This window comes from Neomonachus schauinslandi, chromosome 11 (assembly GCF_002201575.2).
Source record: "Neomonachus schauinslandi chromosome 11, ASM220157v2, whole genome shotgun sequence".
Lineage (NCBI taxonomy): Eukaryota > Metazoa > Chordata > Mammalia > Carnivora > Phocidae > Neomonachus > Neomonachus schauinslandi.
Window position 1 is genome coordinate 65,929,284 of NC_058413.1, and position 16,049 is coordinate 65,945,332.

Sequence of the window (16,049 nt, forward strand, 5' to 3'; positions counted from 1 at the left end):
TTGGTTTTATAAATACTTTGTGGTGGGGCGGGGGGAGGGGGAAGGCTGGAAGGAAATATATCAAAATGGAAAGCATGATTAGTACTGATGCATAACTGATATTTTTAACCTCTCTGATTTTCTGTTTTTTTCCCATTTTAAAAAAGATGAATTTGCACAGATTTTAAACTCAGAGATGCATGCCATGAAGAAGGAATTCTTGGGTAGTTTTTGTCTTCTCTGACACAGGGACCCAGAACAGAGCCTGCAGATGCACACAAACCCCGTGTCCCAGGGAGGTACCCAGAGCAGCCAAACTCTTGCCTGTGGTTTGAGCTCCTTATATCCCAAACCATCTGGCATCTGCAGGTGGATCTCACCCACAGCTTGGAGCATGTTTTCTCCCTGGGCTTGCAGGACACTCATCTGGCTGATTCAGATATTTCATCCCCTGGCCCTGGTGCTTTGGGTTTTAATTCTTTCATTGAGGCAGCCTACCTCTACAATGCTGAAAAAATACCTCCCAGCAGCCTCTTCTGCCTGGATCAAGGGACCCTCCTCACTACTGAATCAGAGAGAGGCCTCGGAGGGCAGTCATGGAGTGGGGAAGCAAACAAGGCCCAAGCTGGGGTCATGGAGGGCACAGAGGGCCTTGAGGAGGAAGGGGAGCCAGGAATCCCCGTGGCTGGGGGGTGGGGGGTGGGGAGGTGGGGAAGGAAATGGGCTGGGCAGGCAGGGAGAAGAAAGGTCCCCACCTCTCGGCCGTGCAGGGGAAGTGCCCTGGCGAAGGGGACCCAGGAAAGAAATGTCCCAGTTCTTTACAGATATAATTGCCCCTTTCAAAGATGACCCAGCCCCACTCCAGCCATCAGCTTCTGGCCCCAGGGCTCCAGGCCCAGGTGGTGCGTTACCTCATTGTTGGTGCCGACATCCAGCAGGACGGGGAGGCACTGCTGCGGGCTGACCCCTCCGCACGCTGTGTACAGGGCCAGCTTGCCCACGGGGATGCCCATGCCGTAGCAGCCCAGATCTCCCAGGCCCAGGATGCGCTCCCCATCAGTCACCACCACAGCCTGGAAACAATCAGGGAAGAGCCTCTTGTGACAAAGTGCTCATTTTATCACCCCTCCTGCGTTGGGCTTGACAGGTGGATGCCCACCTCCTCTGCTGGGGGATGGAACCCTGGTCGGGGAAAAGGCCGAGGGATTCTTTCCATTGCAGGTGGCAGTCCTTCTCCCTGTCCCCCATCTTGGCAGGCTGGTGAGAAGCCCCACTGAGCTGGGCAGACACCTTACCCCGCATTCTGAGATTTGCGACAGGGGCTGCAGAAACAGCTGGAGGGAAACCACATCTGGTCACGCTCCCTCAAAGAAACTAAGCAGATATTCCCAGCTTGAGATCTGGGCACAGGGCCATAATGAAAGGAGACCCTGAGGGACAAGTGTTCATGCTGCTGCCACAAGCCCACGGTTTTGAGGCTGATGGAAGTGCCCTCCGCCTGCTCCGGGGGTACAGTAAGTCCAACCTGCAAAGGGCAGGGCTCCCGTGACAGCGGCTGGGGTCACTACTTCCCAGGAACCCAGGAGGGTTCTCAAGCTGTACTGGGGTTACCACTGTGCTTTGGCAAATAATCACTGGTGGCATATTTCGTGCTAGTTCAGGGCTTGCTTGCTGTTAATTAACAGATGCTGAAGAAACTGATGGTGATAGAAATTACTATGATTTTGATAGATATTCATTTATTCATTCTTTTACTACATATTTATGAAGCACCTACTTGGCAGACACTATGCCAGATCCTGGGAGAAGGAGCATCACTTTGCTCATTTGTAATAACAAGTCTGTATGGATTCAGGCCTTAAAGAACTAAGGGGCAATAAAAAGAGATGAAACATGTCTACTTATAATTAACAACTCTGGGAGGAAAGTGAGGGTAGTGGAGCAGCACGAGGGTAGCCGAGACTGAGAAGGGAGAATTACATCCTGTAGGGTAACCCTTCGTAAGGGTGAGGGCACACAGGAGAAGACTGTCTGCAGGGGTCCAGCTGGGGAGAAAGGTACTTGATACAAAAGGAAATTCGGATGCAGGACAGAGGTGGGGAGGGTGTGGGCTATGTGTGGGGAACGAGGAGGTGCAGGTCGCATGAAAGGAGAGAACAGAATGTCAGGCAGGAGTCAGACGGTGAAGGGTCTTAAAAGTCAGGCCACAGAAATCCCCTCGGGTGACAGTGAAGTTGTTTATAGTCACCCTGACCTGCTCACCATCACTGCCTCCCTCCATCTCGAAATGAGTTACATTTATGGGGCTACCTATCCCTCCACTGGAGCCTGGCTTTGACCAGGGCTTAGGACCAGCTCTGAGTGATGGACATCCCAGTGCCCCAAGCGTAGTGCTCCTGGGCATCATGGGGCTCAGCTCAATCTATGCAGGCACACTAAGTCCTGGGGATAAAGAGATGAAGACCCATTCTTGCTCTGGAAGAGTTTATGATCCAGGACCCAAAGGGCCCATGGCATCTTATCATTTATATTCTCCAGCTCTCTAAGAGTAAGAGCACACAGAGGTGCCGCCTTTCAGTAGAAACAGGTATAGAGATTCTTAAAAACACTCCTCCACTTCTGGAAAGGGGACTTGGGGGGGGCGGGCAGAGCAAGAGACCCATGACGATCATGATTTTCCCCCTCAGATTATCTACTGCCTCTATGGAGAGTGTTCTCAACCCACATGCCACCTGATTCTCCCCACAGCCCTGGCAGGTGGGTGAGTCTGAGATTGTTATCCCCGTCTCACAGGTGAGCAAACAGAAGCTCTAAGACCTTCATGTTTTATATACATGTGTTAAGTATCAGCCAGAAGCCAGGCCCTGGATTGGATGTTTCCACATGAGGTATCTTAGAAAGATTAGATGGCCTACCAAAGTCACCTTGCTTGTGCACATGGCAGGTCAGAATCCTAATCAAGCTTTGGGTTCCTGGCTCTGGGGTCCTTCTACCACCACTGCAACGGGGTTAAAGCACCTGTGCTCTTGGTCAACTTCTGCCCTGCCTCTGACCTCCCCCTGGGGGAGCCTGTGCTTTCATGCTGCCCAGACTCAGGGCATTCCTCTACCATCTCTCCTGATCAGGGCTTCCTTATTCCAATTCCCAGTCTCTCAGAATTTCTCTCCATTGAGGGACAGTGAGTTAACCAGAGGAGGTCGGCTCCTACTCCAGGGTGTTATGCCTACAACTCTGGGGCCTTCCCAGATGGTGACAGGGCTCTCCAGGGCTGCCCTCCCAGCCTGAACCTTGCAAGGGCCCTCTCCTGCACGGCTGCCTCCTCACTTCCATCTGCCACCCTCTCTCCATCACTCAGTGGATTATTACAACGCTTCATGACCAGACTCATCTTTCCTCCTTCCAGTCTCTCCGCATGCATTGTGTCAGAAACCCATTTTCATCATGCCATTCCCAGGCTCAAAGACCTTGAATGACTTCAAACTGTCCATAGAATAGAGTCCAAAACATTTAACACCTTAATGATCTGAACCCAGTATATGTTCTGACTTAGCTCTTGCTACTCATTTGCACACAGTGCCTACTCCAGCCAAACTGACCTCCTCACTCCTCCCAGACATCCTCTGAACTCACGTATGATCTCCTCCCTCTCAGCCCCCATGGTCCTCTCTCCTAGAAGGTCCTCCTCCAGCATGCAAACCCTGCTCCATTACAATCTAATGCGATTTCTCCTAGCACCTGTTAGGGCTACCACACAGCTAGCCTGCGCACCCTTCCTGCCTGCCTGCCTGCCACAAACATTGACTAAGTACCTACTGCTTGCCAACCCCTGCATAAGGTTCTGCTTACATATTTGGGTTCTTATTTAACATTTTTAAAAATGCACATTTTATCTCACCAAACAACCTAAAGATTAATGGCGGGGGTTCTGGAGTCTGATAACCAGTATTTAAATTTAGGCTCCTTGATAATGCACCATATGTAATCTTGGGTAAACAGATAATTTTTCTGAGTTTTAACTTTCCATCAAGTGGGGGATAATCATACCTAAGTCATCAGATGGTTGTAATGATGAAGTAATATCAGTCTCATTTTAACCAGGTGCCTTGGGTAAGTGATCAATAAACGGTTACTGCTCTTATGATTATGATGATGGTTATTATTTGGGGCAAAGATCCCATATTGGATTTTTAATTGTTTTATCTTCTCTCTAGTTCAGCATTATCACAGGAAGGCCATACAGTAAGCATCTGTTCAATGAGTGAATGAAATGGAACCAAGAGGAGACCGTGGTGGCCATTGGCCAAGAAACTCGGCCATGCAAAGCTTGTGGCTCCTACATCCTCTCTAAGCAGACATTGCCATTTGGATGTCCAATAGTCCCCCCAAATTCCCGAGTCCCTAACCAAATGAATCTGCTTTCCCTTTATTCTTCTAAACCTTTCACTTCTGCTGTCCTCCCTCCGTTACCTTGGATTTCCCAAGCTCAAAACTGTCCTGTTACAACTCCTCTCTGTCGGTCGTCAACCACAGCCAACTGGTCACCAAGTTCTGCTGATTCCATCTGCTCCTTACTTTTCCATTTGTTCCATGATCTTCATTTGCATTGTTGCTGCCTTCGGGTGAGCCCATCCATCTCATCTGACCGCTGCAGTGGTCTCTTCACAGGTCCCTCCACTCTTGGATTCCCCGTGCCCCATTTCATTTTTCCAAAGCACACCAGCTTTGCGACTTCCTTACCCCAAACCTCCAATGTCTCTCGATGCCTGTGAAATAAAGCTCAAACATCTTTGGCGTTTAAGGCCTTCCATGGTCTAGGTCCTAACTGCTCTTTGAATTTCTTCTTTATCCAAATAAAATAATTCCAACCTTGTATAAGGTTTGTACTTTCCCGACTACATGCCATTTTACCCCTCAATCCCTATGATCTCCGTGATCCAAATCCTACCATCCTTGTATGCTTCAAGGAACAGTACAAAAGTCACCTTCCTCCATGATGTTCCCCTTCCAGAAGTCATACTCCTTCCTCTAAGTTCCCATGGCATTTTCCTCGTATTATGTTAGTTAGATGATAACTTCATCTTTCATAGTTCTAAGCTCTTTAGGGCAAGTAATGGGTCTTGTCATCTTTGATTCTTCAGGCACTTAGCTTGGTGCCTGCAATGTGATAGGAACTGGATAAATGGTGGCCAATATGATAGATCCAACATAGAGAGCAGAGGCTTTCCACAGGACTGCTTCATATGTGGTGTGAATGAACAAGTTCAGGGAGAAGGTGCTGGATCTTATTTTTCATGACATCAATGGAGCTGGACGCCAAGGGCCACTAGTACGGTAGAAGTCAAAACCTGAGGACAAGCCTGAGCAGCACTGTGGGGTTTTAGAGTCCAGCAGTAACTATCAGTGACCTACAGGATTGCAGCTTCCTTGTTTGGATGGCATCTGCAACTCATACCTCCTCTGTATTTCAGATGACGAAGGAGGAGGGTGGGCCACATTCTTCCTCTGTCCACCTAGTGTGGACCTACAGCCTTTTCTGCCTTACTGCCCATATGCCTTAGCCTAGGTGGACCCAATGGGGCTGACCCCATTGCTCTAGCCTCAGTTTCCTTACTTGCTGTAGCCCCAGGTTCCTTGGATCTGTAGTTATGTCATGGGCTGCCCACAACCCTCACCTCCTCCCTCTCTCTCATCCTTCCTTTTTTATTCCTCTTCCTCCCCTTCTCTCTCCACTACATAAATAACACACAGTCTGCAGTTGCAAATCTTGGTTCAACCCTTCACAGGCAAACAGCCACCTTCCTTGTCTATAAAATGGGGGTAATAATAATCCTCACCACTTATAGGTCATTAGAAGTCGATGAGGTCAGATGCTGCATGAGGTGGATACAGGGATGTGCTGCCCACATCTCCCTTTCAGGACTCAAGGAGTGATTTCCTCAGCTGTTCCCTCAGGTGTCAGCCCACTTGGAGAATTTCCTTGACTGAAGAGCCACCTTGCCCCAAGTCACACCCTGTTCCGAAGGGCAGCAGCCCACAACCAATGACTGATGGATGCAGGGGTATAAAGGCCCAGCTCCCCTGCCCCAACTCTGTTGGACTTGGAAGAGCCACCCCAGCTCCAGAGGCTCCTCATGGGCTCAGCTGAGGCTTCCTTGAGGCCTCACTCTGCCCAACCTCTTTCTAGCCTTTCTCCTGCTTCCTTCCCTTCTAGAGGTATTGATCCCAAGAGCACTCCCTGAGAGGCTAATGTCCATCTCAGAGAATGTTTCCCAGGACACCCACCTTCGGACACCGAGGACAGAGTGGGTTTAACATGTGGTGGGCCTGTGCATAACGGGCAGGCACTTGGCACCAGCACCTGGTCCAAGTTGGGATGCCCATGTGGTTGGTGCTCAGCAGCAGAGGCTGCTCCTGGGCCTCCCCTACCCAGCTGCCTCCCAGTACCTTCCCTCCTTCCCCCAAAGATGCTGGGTCTGGGGTGAGGGAGAGATTTAGGAGCTTGGGAAAGCTGTGGGGAGGGGGTCTATTCTCAGCTGAGTTTTCCTCAGGCTCAAGGCAGTGGCCACTGTGGGAAAGAGTCAGAAAAGCAGTTCTCACTCCTTTTCATGATTTATAGCCGGACAGCTCTGGGCGACCTGGCTCACCCCCTCCTCCCTGAACAAGAGGGGCCCACAAAACTCCATGGTCCCCCCAGCCCTGGGCTTTGGCCTCACCTCCCTGCCAGCCTGCTTCTCCTACACTGCAGTTTGCAGTTCTGCTTTCTGGCTGGGACACTGGGGAAAGTCATCCTTTATCTTCGGATGTGATTCAGAAGCTCCTCTGAACCACTTCTCCCCTCCAGCCAAGAGGCCGCCAACATCAGGATCTAAAGATACCCGTGCCTTGGAAAACTGCCTCCTCGACTCAGCAGCTGGGGAGGAGGTGGCTCAGCTGCAGGGCTCTGGGGGCGTCGACACCTACTCATGGGTGACCATGGGCAAGTCACGGAACCTCAGCTTGCTCGCCTGAGAAACGACACACCCCTTTCTTCAGGACCCACTTTGGGGGCATCAGCCACACCCCTTCCTTCTCCATTCTGATCACAGGGGCTGTGAGACCCAAAGGAAATAATGAGAGGGAATCCAGCTCCAAAATACCATGAAAGGGATTCCCTGCCTAGCGAAGGAGACCTTCATCTCCTCTTTTTAGGGCAACTGGAGAAAACACACGAGCAAACAAGAAAGACTAGGACTTAGAACATTCTGAACCTTTGAAAGGGCAGCCTTAGGGGTGGGGGGGAAGGACCCTCCAGAAAAGGCTGGTGGACGGGGCAGGCGGGAGACTCGGGTAAGCTGGGAGCAGCCTGAGCAGCCCTAACTGCTCCCCTCTTTGGCAGCACAGACACAGTCTATGCAATTGTTTCCAGGTCAGTCTCTCCAACCAGACTTTGGGCCTGTACACCTTCTTGATCCCGGGAGCTACAGAGATGTTTACTCAATGAGCGTTGAGTGCAACAGAATTAGATGCACTGGTCCAGATGTCCCCATGGAACCTCTGTTTTCCTGAGAGGCTTTGGATGCCTCTCTCCTTCTGAGGCCCACACCAGCCCCGCCCGCTCTGGGGTGACCTAAAGCTGCATTCCTCTTCCTCTAAAATCACAAAAGTGGTTGTCTCCAGCTCTATGGTAGTTAGCACTTAGTACGTAGGAAGGTTCTCAAACTATGTGTGTTGAAGTCAGTCAACGAGTATTTTATAAGTTGTGCCCTGACAAAAGGAGCAGCTAGAGCCTGAAATCCAGCCCATGAGCCCCTCACTGAGCCTCTGTGCCACCCCAGAGAAAGGAGCACCTTCTTCTTACTGGTTAAGATGCAATGGCTTTTTGTCGTTCTCTTTAATTCCTCGTAGCTTGCACAAAGGCAGGTGTATGTTGGTGAGGACTCCATTTCTCTGCTCCTGGCTCAGTGCCTGGTACATGGGAGATGCTCATCATGTCTGCTGCCTGAGTTCACGCACCTCAAGCGTCTACTGCATGCCCAGTCTGCACAAGCTTTCACCGTGGGTGAAGTGCCCAGGATAGATCAGCTTGCAGTACCTCAGCAGCCTATCTGCACAGGGCAGGCTGGAGTTCACTGCCCATCCAGTGAGCTGGCTTCCCTGAATGTGCTGAAGATTTTATTATAGCTTCATCTTAGACACGCCATAGAAACTCGCTTCTTCTGGGACTGAGACCAAAACCTGCAGGGCCCAGGCCTGCACGAAACCAGTCTGAGCAGACAAGCAGGGCAGAAATGCCCAGGGCAAAATCACACCCAGACAGAGATGTATGAAATGAGCTCTTCACCATGGCCATAAAGTCCACAGACCCTGGCAGTGGTTTGGGCCTGGCTCCTAAGAGCCAAGCTCCTGCCTTCCTTGTTCTGGCTCAGAATGCTACCACTCCCCAGGGAGGGCCAAAAGTGGGCAGGACACAGAGAGAGGTGTGCAGAGGGAAGCTGTGCTTAGTGCCTAGTGGAGAGAGATGGGGTAACTGAGGGAACTGGCAGGAACAGGGAGGGCAGGCCTGAGGAGGAAGCCATGGTGGAGTGCCTCCCAGTCAGCTCCAATCCTTCCCCAGCTCGGGCGCCAGAAATGCCCTTGCGAAGCAGCTAGCAGGTGTTTCGCATTTTTGCTTCACCCATTTGCAGAAGCGACAATCATCTTAGACGGGAAAGCCCCTCATACTTTTCCACAGAAGTTCCCTAGCAGGAGGCTATCTGGGCATGTAGCCAGAGGCTAACAAGTTTCTACAAAGCTGCAGGTTTTATATTTCAAAACTAACATAAACTTTGCATATTATATTATATCCTGTTTATTATATAAAAATGTTTTTTCCTTAGATCATTTGAGTAAAGCTGATATTCCAGGCAAAAGAGGCAGGTTTCTTTCTTCACTCTGCATAGAACTACCACCTGTCTCCCTGCCCCTCCCCCCAAACTGTGTGCATGCACATGAAAGTACTGTTCACCATAAACTTTGCCTCTTCTTGCAGAATGTCCCCACTCTATGTCCTACCGTCTCCAAGGCCTATCTGGCTAAACTCTACCCCTTAACTCAAGGCCCTGCTCCAATGTCACCTCTCCCATGAAGGCTTCCTAGATTCCCCTCAGGCTAAAAGTAATCTCTGCTTTGTGAACACCCTCAGCTCTCTCTGTGTGCTTCACTTACTTCTGACCAAGTTCCCTGTTAGTCTTTTGTGTCTCTGTCTTATTTTCCCCATGAAAGTCAGCTACTTGAGAAGTTCTGATTTTTCCCTGTATCCTCCATGGAAACTGGTGTTGTATATATAGTAGGTACTCAATACATGCTGAACAGATTTCAGAGCACTACTATTAATAATAATGATAAGGGCAATTTCACCTGGGTGTGGGTCACTGCAAACCTCTGCTCTGTGGTGCATTTATGCCTGGCGCTAACCGGGCTGGGCTCTGGGCCGGGGAAGGCCTGCAGTGTCTCGCCCTCAGTGTTATAATGGCTCATTTTCTAGCTGGGGATGACTCTGGTTCAGGTTGAAAGGATTCACCCAACAACAGAGCAGTAACAAAGAAAACAGGATCATACCTTAATATTGTCTTCTGGCCAAGAGTTTAGCATGGTTGCAATGTGGCCCTTGTCATGAATGGTGATGAACAGCCCACTAGGAGAAAAAACATGTACACAGAGAGAAACCAGGCAGTCAGACTTGGAACAAAGACCACAGTACTGTTTATCACTGCACTGTTTAATTTTTCCCACAGACATGGTCAAGGCGGGGCCTTGCCCCCAACATTTTGGAGGGCCCAGCCCTGGCCTTCCTCCAATTTCTCCTTTCCACAAGGCAAGGAGTCCATGGGGCCGAGGGATGTGCCCACCTGGGGCCTATGCTCACCAGAGCCTGCACCCTCCCTTCTTCCTTCTAGACCAGGCACACAGGACCCCAGAATTCTCTGAGGGACCCCAAGGCTGCTTCAGGAAACCATGTCGGCATCTTCCTGGGTCCCCCCGTTTCTGAGTATAGACCACACTATGGTGGGCAGAGCCCTAGGCCTGGGGCTGTGACTGGAGCTTGGACGTTAGAGTTGTAGTACCAGACACAGGTACAGGAGGCCCCGGGGCAGTGGGGGACAAGGCTGGGGATGGGAAGAGTGGTGGGCTGCCAGCCAGGAGCCACTCTTCTTTGCAGTACTAGAGCATGTGACTTCTAAATTCAAACGTGGCCTTCCAGACCAGCAGGAAGGTACATCTGTAAAGGAGGAGGGGGGGTGTATTTTATTTACCAGTGTATTCGCTTGATTTTAGAACTTTTATTTATGTTTAGACCTCCGTATGTGGACCTAAGTCTTCTGCCCTGGGATCAGGGGTGTGAGAATATGTATACTTGGAGAATATCTGTGCCACTTCCTTCCTTTCCTTTGTTCCTCCAGTGCATCCAGAAAGGCTCCTTTTCCTAACGAGGTACTCACTCTGGTTCGCCAATGTGAGTAGGCTGGGGAGGTGTGGAAAGCAGCGTCCCCCACTCTCACTGCCCTGGCTAACTCAGAGAAGACTTCCAAACAGTACTTTACATGGCTTCGTGAGAGGCTTGGATTTTGGATCCGTTATTTAAATCATGCCCTAGTCAACACTGTAAAGGCCCTTGGCCCTGCTCTTTGGTCTCAGCAGTGTTGTAAAACTCCCAACCCTGGATACACCTACTGTCTGTTTCCTGTGGGCCCCACCCAGGCAGCCAAGGGCAGGGGGAGAAAGCCAGACCACAGGAAAGGCTGACGGGCACCACCACAAATTCTTCACCGGCAACCCACATGCACTCTCAACAACCGCTCAGTCTTTGTTCTTTCGGTGTTTCTCTGCTCAACTGTCACTCTTTCCACTCTTTACAAAGAGTATTTTAAACTTCTCTGTTCTCAAACCTCCAACGGCCTCACCGTCCCCCAACTCCCCTAGTGACCTTGCCTCTGATGTCATGTGAAGCCATGGGATGGCGTCTCTGTCAGCTTCCCACCACCAAGCCCACAAACTTCTGCATCCAGAGACAGTTCCTTTATTTCTTCCATTCCAATGAATATTATAAAGTCTTATACTTAATGACGCTCCTCTCTCCCCTAGATTTTCCATTAAGTTCCCATCAGCCACAAAATCTCCCCAAGTCTTTATCATCTTAAAGACTTCTGACTTTTGTTAGTGGTAGTCTCTTGAACAGAGTAAACTTTCTGTAGATAGCAATAATAAAACTGTTATTTTTTTAAAAATTTAAAAAAATTATTTGAGAGAGAGAGAGAGAATGCACAAACCAGGGGAGGGGTAGAGGGAGAGGACAAGCAGACTCCCTGCTGAGGGGAGCCCAATGCAGGGCTCGATCCCAAGATTCTGAGATCATGATGTGAGCCAAAGTGAGATGCTTAACTGACTGAGCCACCCAGGCACCCAAAACTGTTATTTTTTAAATTTTTATTTTATTTAAATTCAATTAGTTAACATATATTATTAGTTTCAAAGGTAGAGTTCAGTGATTCCTCAGATGCATATAACACCCAGTGCTCATTACATTAAGTGCCCTCCTTAATGTCCATCACCCAATTACCCGCCCCCCACCTCCCCTCCAGCAACCCTCAGTTTGTTTCTTATAGTTAAGGGTCTCTTATCGTTTGCCTCCCTCTCTGTTTTTATTTTATTCGTCCCTCCCTTCCCCTATGTTCATCTGTTTAATTTCTTAAATTCCACATGAGTGAAGTCATATAATTGTCTTTCTCTGATTGAGTTATTTTGCTCAGCATAATACCCTCAAGTTCTATCTACGTCATTGCAAATGGCAAGATTTCATTTTTTTAATGGCTGAGTAATATTCCATTGTATAGATATAGCACATCTGCCTTATCCATTCATTTGTAGATGGACATCTGGCCTCTTTCCATTGTTTGGCTATTGTGGACATTACTGCTATAAACATTGGGGTGCAGGTGCCCCTTTGGATCACTGTGTTTGTATCCTTTGGGTAAACACCTAGTAGTGCAGGAGGCTGGGGAAAGATGGCGGAGTAGGGGACCCTATTTCAACTGGTCCCCGGAATTGAGCTGGATATCTACCAGACCACTCTGAGCACCCATGAAACCGGCCTGAGTTGTAAGAAGATCTGGATCTCTACAAACAGAATATCGTAGGCGGTTGGTTTTGAGATACGAACAGGGAGCTGTGATTCCACGGGCAGATATCGGAGGATAAACGGCAGCGGGATGGTGCCTGGCCGTGGGGATCCTACACCACCAGTGAGCAACAGCCTCGCGCGCTGTGGACAGGCACAGACTCGCAGACTGGTAGCAGCGGGGAAAGGACTCTAGGGCAGCCCCTGGGGCAGAAACCTGGAGCGGTGGGGTCACGCCTGCGAACTGCAGTGCCCTGGACAGAAACCCGGAGTGGTGGGGTCCTGTGCGTGTGAACTGGGAGCAGCTGGCAGTTTTATTATTTTTTTTAAAGATTTTATTTATTTATTTGAGAGAGAGAGAATGAGAGACAGAGAGCACGAGAGGGAAGAGGGCAGAGGGAGAAGCAGACCCCCCGCTGAGCAGGGAGCCCAATGCGGGACTCGATCCCGGGACTCCAGGATCATGACCTGAGCCGAAGGCAGTCGCTTAACCAACTGAGCCACCCAGGCGCCTGCAGCTGGCAGTTTTAGAAGCACAAAGGGCAGAGAAGTGCCCTGACCTGGAGGCAGGACTGGGGGCGCTGCAGAGGGGCGCACAACCCAGGACGCTGCAGTTTATAGCAGCATGGACAGAAATGGAGACAGTGTGGCCTGGAGAGCTCACTGAAGAACAGACTGCGATCTCTCTGCTCTGAGGCAGAGGGTTGGAAACGGTCTCTTCTGCTCTGACTCACGGAAGAGACGCAGAAAGCCGCCAGGGAAAGCCGCCAGAGAACAAAAGCCCCCAAAATTGATTCCCGCTGAGCCCATCCCCCGCCACAGGAGTGCAGGGCAACTCTGCCCAAACAGGGGTGCCTGAGTAACAGTGTGGCAGGCCCCTCCCACAGAAGACAGGCTGGGAAAACAAGAGGCCAGCAACCCTAAGGTCCCAAGAAAACAGGTGCATCTTGCTTGGGTTCTGGTCAATAATTTGGACTCTATACATTCCCTCAAACACCCATCAACAGAATGACTAGGAGGAGGAGCCCCCAAAATAGAAAAGACTCAGAGATTATGATTTATGCTGCAGATTTACAAATAGATGCAGATATAACCAAGATGTCGGAGATGGAATTCAGGCTAGCAATTGTGAAGACAATGGCTAGAATGGAGAAATCAATTAATGGCAACATAGAGTCTCTAAGGGCAGAAATAAAAGGGGAATTGGCAGAACTTAAAAATGCTTTCAATGACATCCAATCCAATCTAGATAATCTAACAGCTAGGGTAACTGAGGCAGAAGAGAGAATAAGCGACCTGGAAGACAATATAATAGATAAAAAGGGAAAAGAGGAGGCCAGGGAAAAACAACTCAGAATCCATGAAAATAGAATCAGAGAAATAAGTGACACCATGAAGCGTTCCAATGTCAGAATAATTGGAATCCCAGAGGGAGTGGAGAGAGAGAGAGGACTAGAAGATGTATTTGAGCAAATCGTAGCTGAGAACCTCCCTAATCTGGGGAATGAAACAAACATTCACGTCCTAGAGGCAGAGAGGACCCCTCCCAAGATCAAGGAAAACAGGCCAACACCCTGGCATGTGATAGTAAAACTTGCAAATCTTAGAACCAAGGAAACCCTCTTAAGGGCAGTTAGGGGGAAGAGATTCCTTACGTACAGAGGGAGGAACATCAGAATAACGTCAGACCTATCCACAGAGACCTGGCAAGCCAGAAAGGCCTGGCAAGACATATTCAGGGTACTAAATGAGAAGACCGTGCAGCCAAGGATACTTTATCCGGCAAGGCTTTCATTTAGAATGGATGGAGAGATGCAGAGCTTCCACGACTGGCAGAAACTGAAAGAATACGTGACCACTAAGCCGGCCCTGCAAGAAATATTAAGAGGGTTCTATAAAAGGAGAAAGACCCCAAGAGTGATATACAACAGAAATTTACAGGGACAATCTATAAAAACAACATCTTCACAGGCAACATGATGACAATTCATATCTTTCAATAATCACTCTCAATGTGAATGGCCTAAATGCTCTCATAAAATGGCACAGGGTTGCAGATTGGACAAAAAAAGACAGGACCCATCCATACGCTGTCTACAAGAGACTCATTTTGAACCTAAAGATACATCCAGACTGAAAGTGAAGGGATGGAGATCCATCTTCCATGCCAGCGGACCTCAAAAGAAAGCTGGGGTAGCAATTCTTATATCAGACAAATTAGATTTTAAACTAAAGTCTGTAATAAGAGACACAGAAGGACACTATATCATTCTTAAAGGGTCTATCCAACAAGAAGATCTAACAATTGTAAATATCTATGCCCCCAACATGGGAGCAGCCATCTATATAAGCCAACTGTTTTCCAAAATAAAGAGTCATATTGATAACAATACGTTAATTGTAGGAGACCTCAATACTCCACTCTCAGCAATGGACAGATCATCTAAGCAGAAAATCAACAAGGAAACAAGAGCTTTGAATGATACATTGGACCAGATGGACCTCATAGATATTTACAGAACATTCCACCCTAAAACAACAGAATACTCATTCTTCTCGAGCACACATGGAACTTTCTCCAGAATAGACCATATACTGGGTCACAAATCAGGTCTCAACCAATACCCAAAGATTGAGATTATTCCCTGCATATTCTCAGACCACAATGCTCTAAAACTGGAATTCAATCACAAGAAAAAATTTGGCAGAAATTCAAACACTTGGAAGCTAAAGACCACTCTGCTCAAGAATGTTTGGGTCAATGAGGAAATCAAAGAAGAACTTAAACAATTCATGGAAATCAATGAGAATGAAAACACATCGGTCCAAAACCTATGGGATACTGCAAAGGCAGTCCTAAGGGGGAAATACATAGCCATCCAAGTCTCACTCAAAAAAAACAGAAAAATCCCGAATTCACCAACTAACTCTACACCTTAAAGAACTAGAGAAAAAGCAACAAATGACGCCTAAGCCACGCATTAGAAGAGAAATAATTAAAATTAGAGCAGAAATCAATGAATTAGAAACCAGAAACACAGTAGATCAGATCAACGAAACTAGAAGCTGGTTCTTTGAAAGAATTAATAAGATTGATAAACCACTGGCCAGACTTATCCAAAAGAAAAGAGGAAGGACCCAAATTAATAAAATTATGAATGAAAGGGGAGAGATCACGACTAACACCAAGGAAATAGAAACAATTATTAGAAATTATTATCAACAACTATATGCCAATAAACTGAGCAATCTGGATGAAATGGAGGCCTTCCTGGAAACGTATAAGCTGCCAAGACTGAAACAGGAAGAAACTGACAACCTGAATAGGCCAATAACCAGTAACGAGATCGAAGCAGTGATCAAAAACCTCCCAAAAAACAAGAGTCCAGGGCCTGATGGATTCTCTGGGGAATTCTACCAAACATTCAAAGAAGAAATAATACCTATTCTACTGAAGCTGTTTCAAAAAATAGAAACAGAAGGAAAACTTCCAAACTCATTCTATGAGGCCAGCATTACCTTAATCCCCAAACCAGGCAAAGACCCCATCAAAATGGAGAATTTCAGACCGATATCCCTGATGAATATGGATTCCAAAATCTTCAACAAAATCCTAGCTAATAGGATCCAACAATACATTAAAAGGATCATCCACCACGACCAAGTGGGATTTATCCCTGGGATGCAAGGGTGGTTAAACATTTGCAAATCAATCAATGTTATAGAACACATTAATAAGAGGAGGGAGAAGAACCATATGGTCCTCTCAATTGATGCAGAAAAGCATTTGACAAAATACAACATCCTTTCCTGATTAAAACTCTTCAGAGTATAGGGATAGAGGGAACATTCCTCAAGTTCATAAAATCCATCTATGAAAAACCCACAGCGAATATCATCCTCAATGGGGAAAAGCTGAGAGCCTTTCCCTTAAGAT

The 16,049-nt window shown here is 48.2% G+C and overlaps 1 protein-coding gene across 1 annotated transcript in view; it reads right to left on the reverse strand.

The window, feature by feature from the left end:
- Positions 1-16,049, reverse strand: part of ME3 (malic enzyme 3) — a 202,317-nt gene that overhangs the window by 62,951 nt on the left and 123,317 nt on the right. Inside the window, exons 4-5 of the mRNA XM_044919338.1 lie at positions 9,556-9,631; positions 891-1,052 (exon numbers count right to left, since the gene is read on the reverse strand). Of these exons, the coding sequence (XP_044775273.1) occupies positions 891-1,052; positions 9,556-9,631 (238 nt within the window). The remainder of the gene's footprint in view (positions 1-890; positions 1,053-9,555; positions 9,632-16,049) is intronic.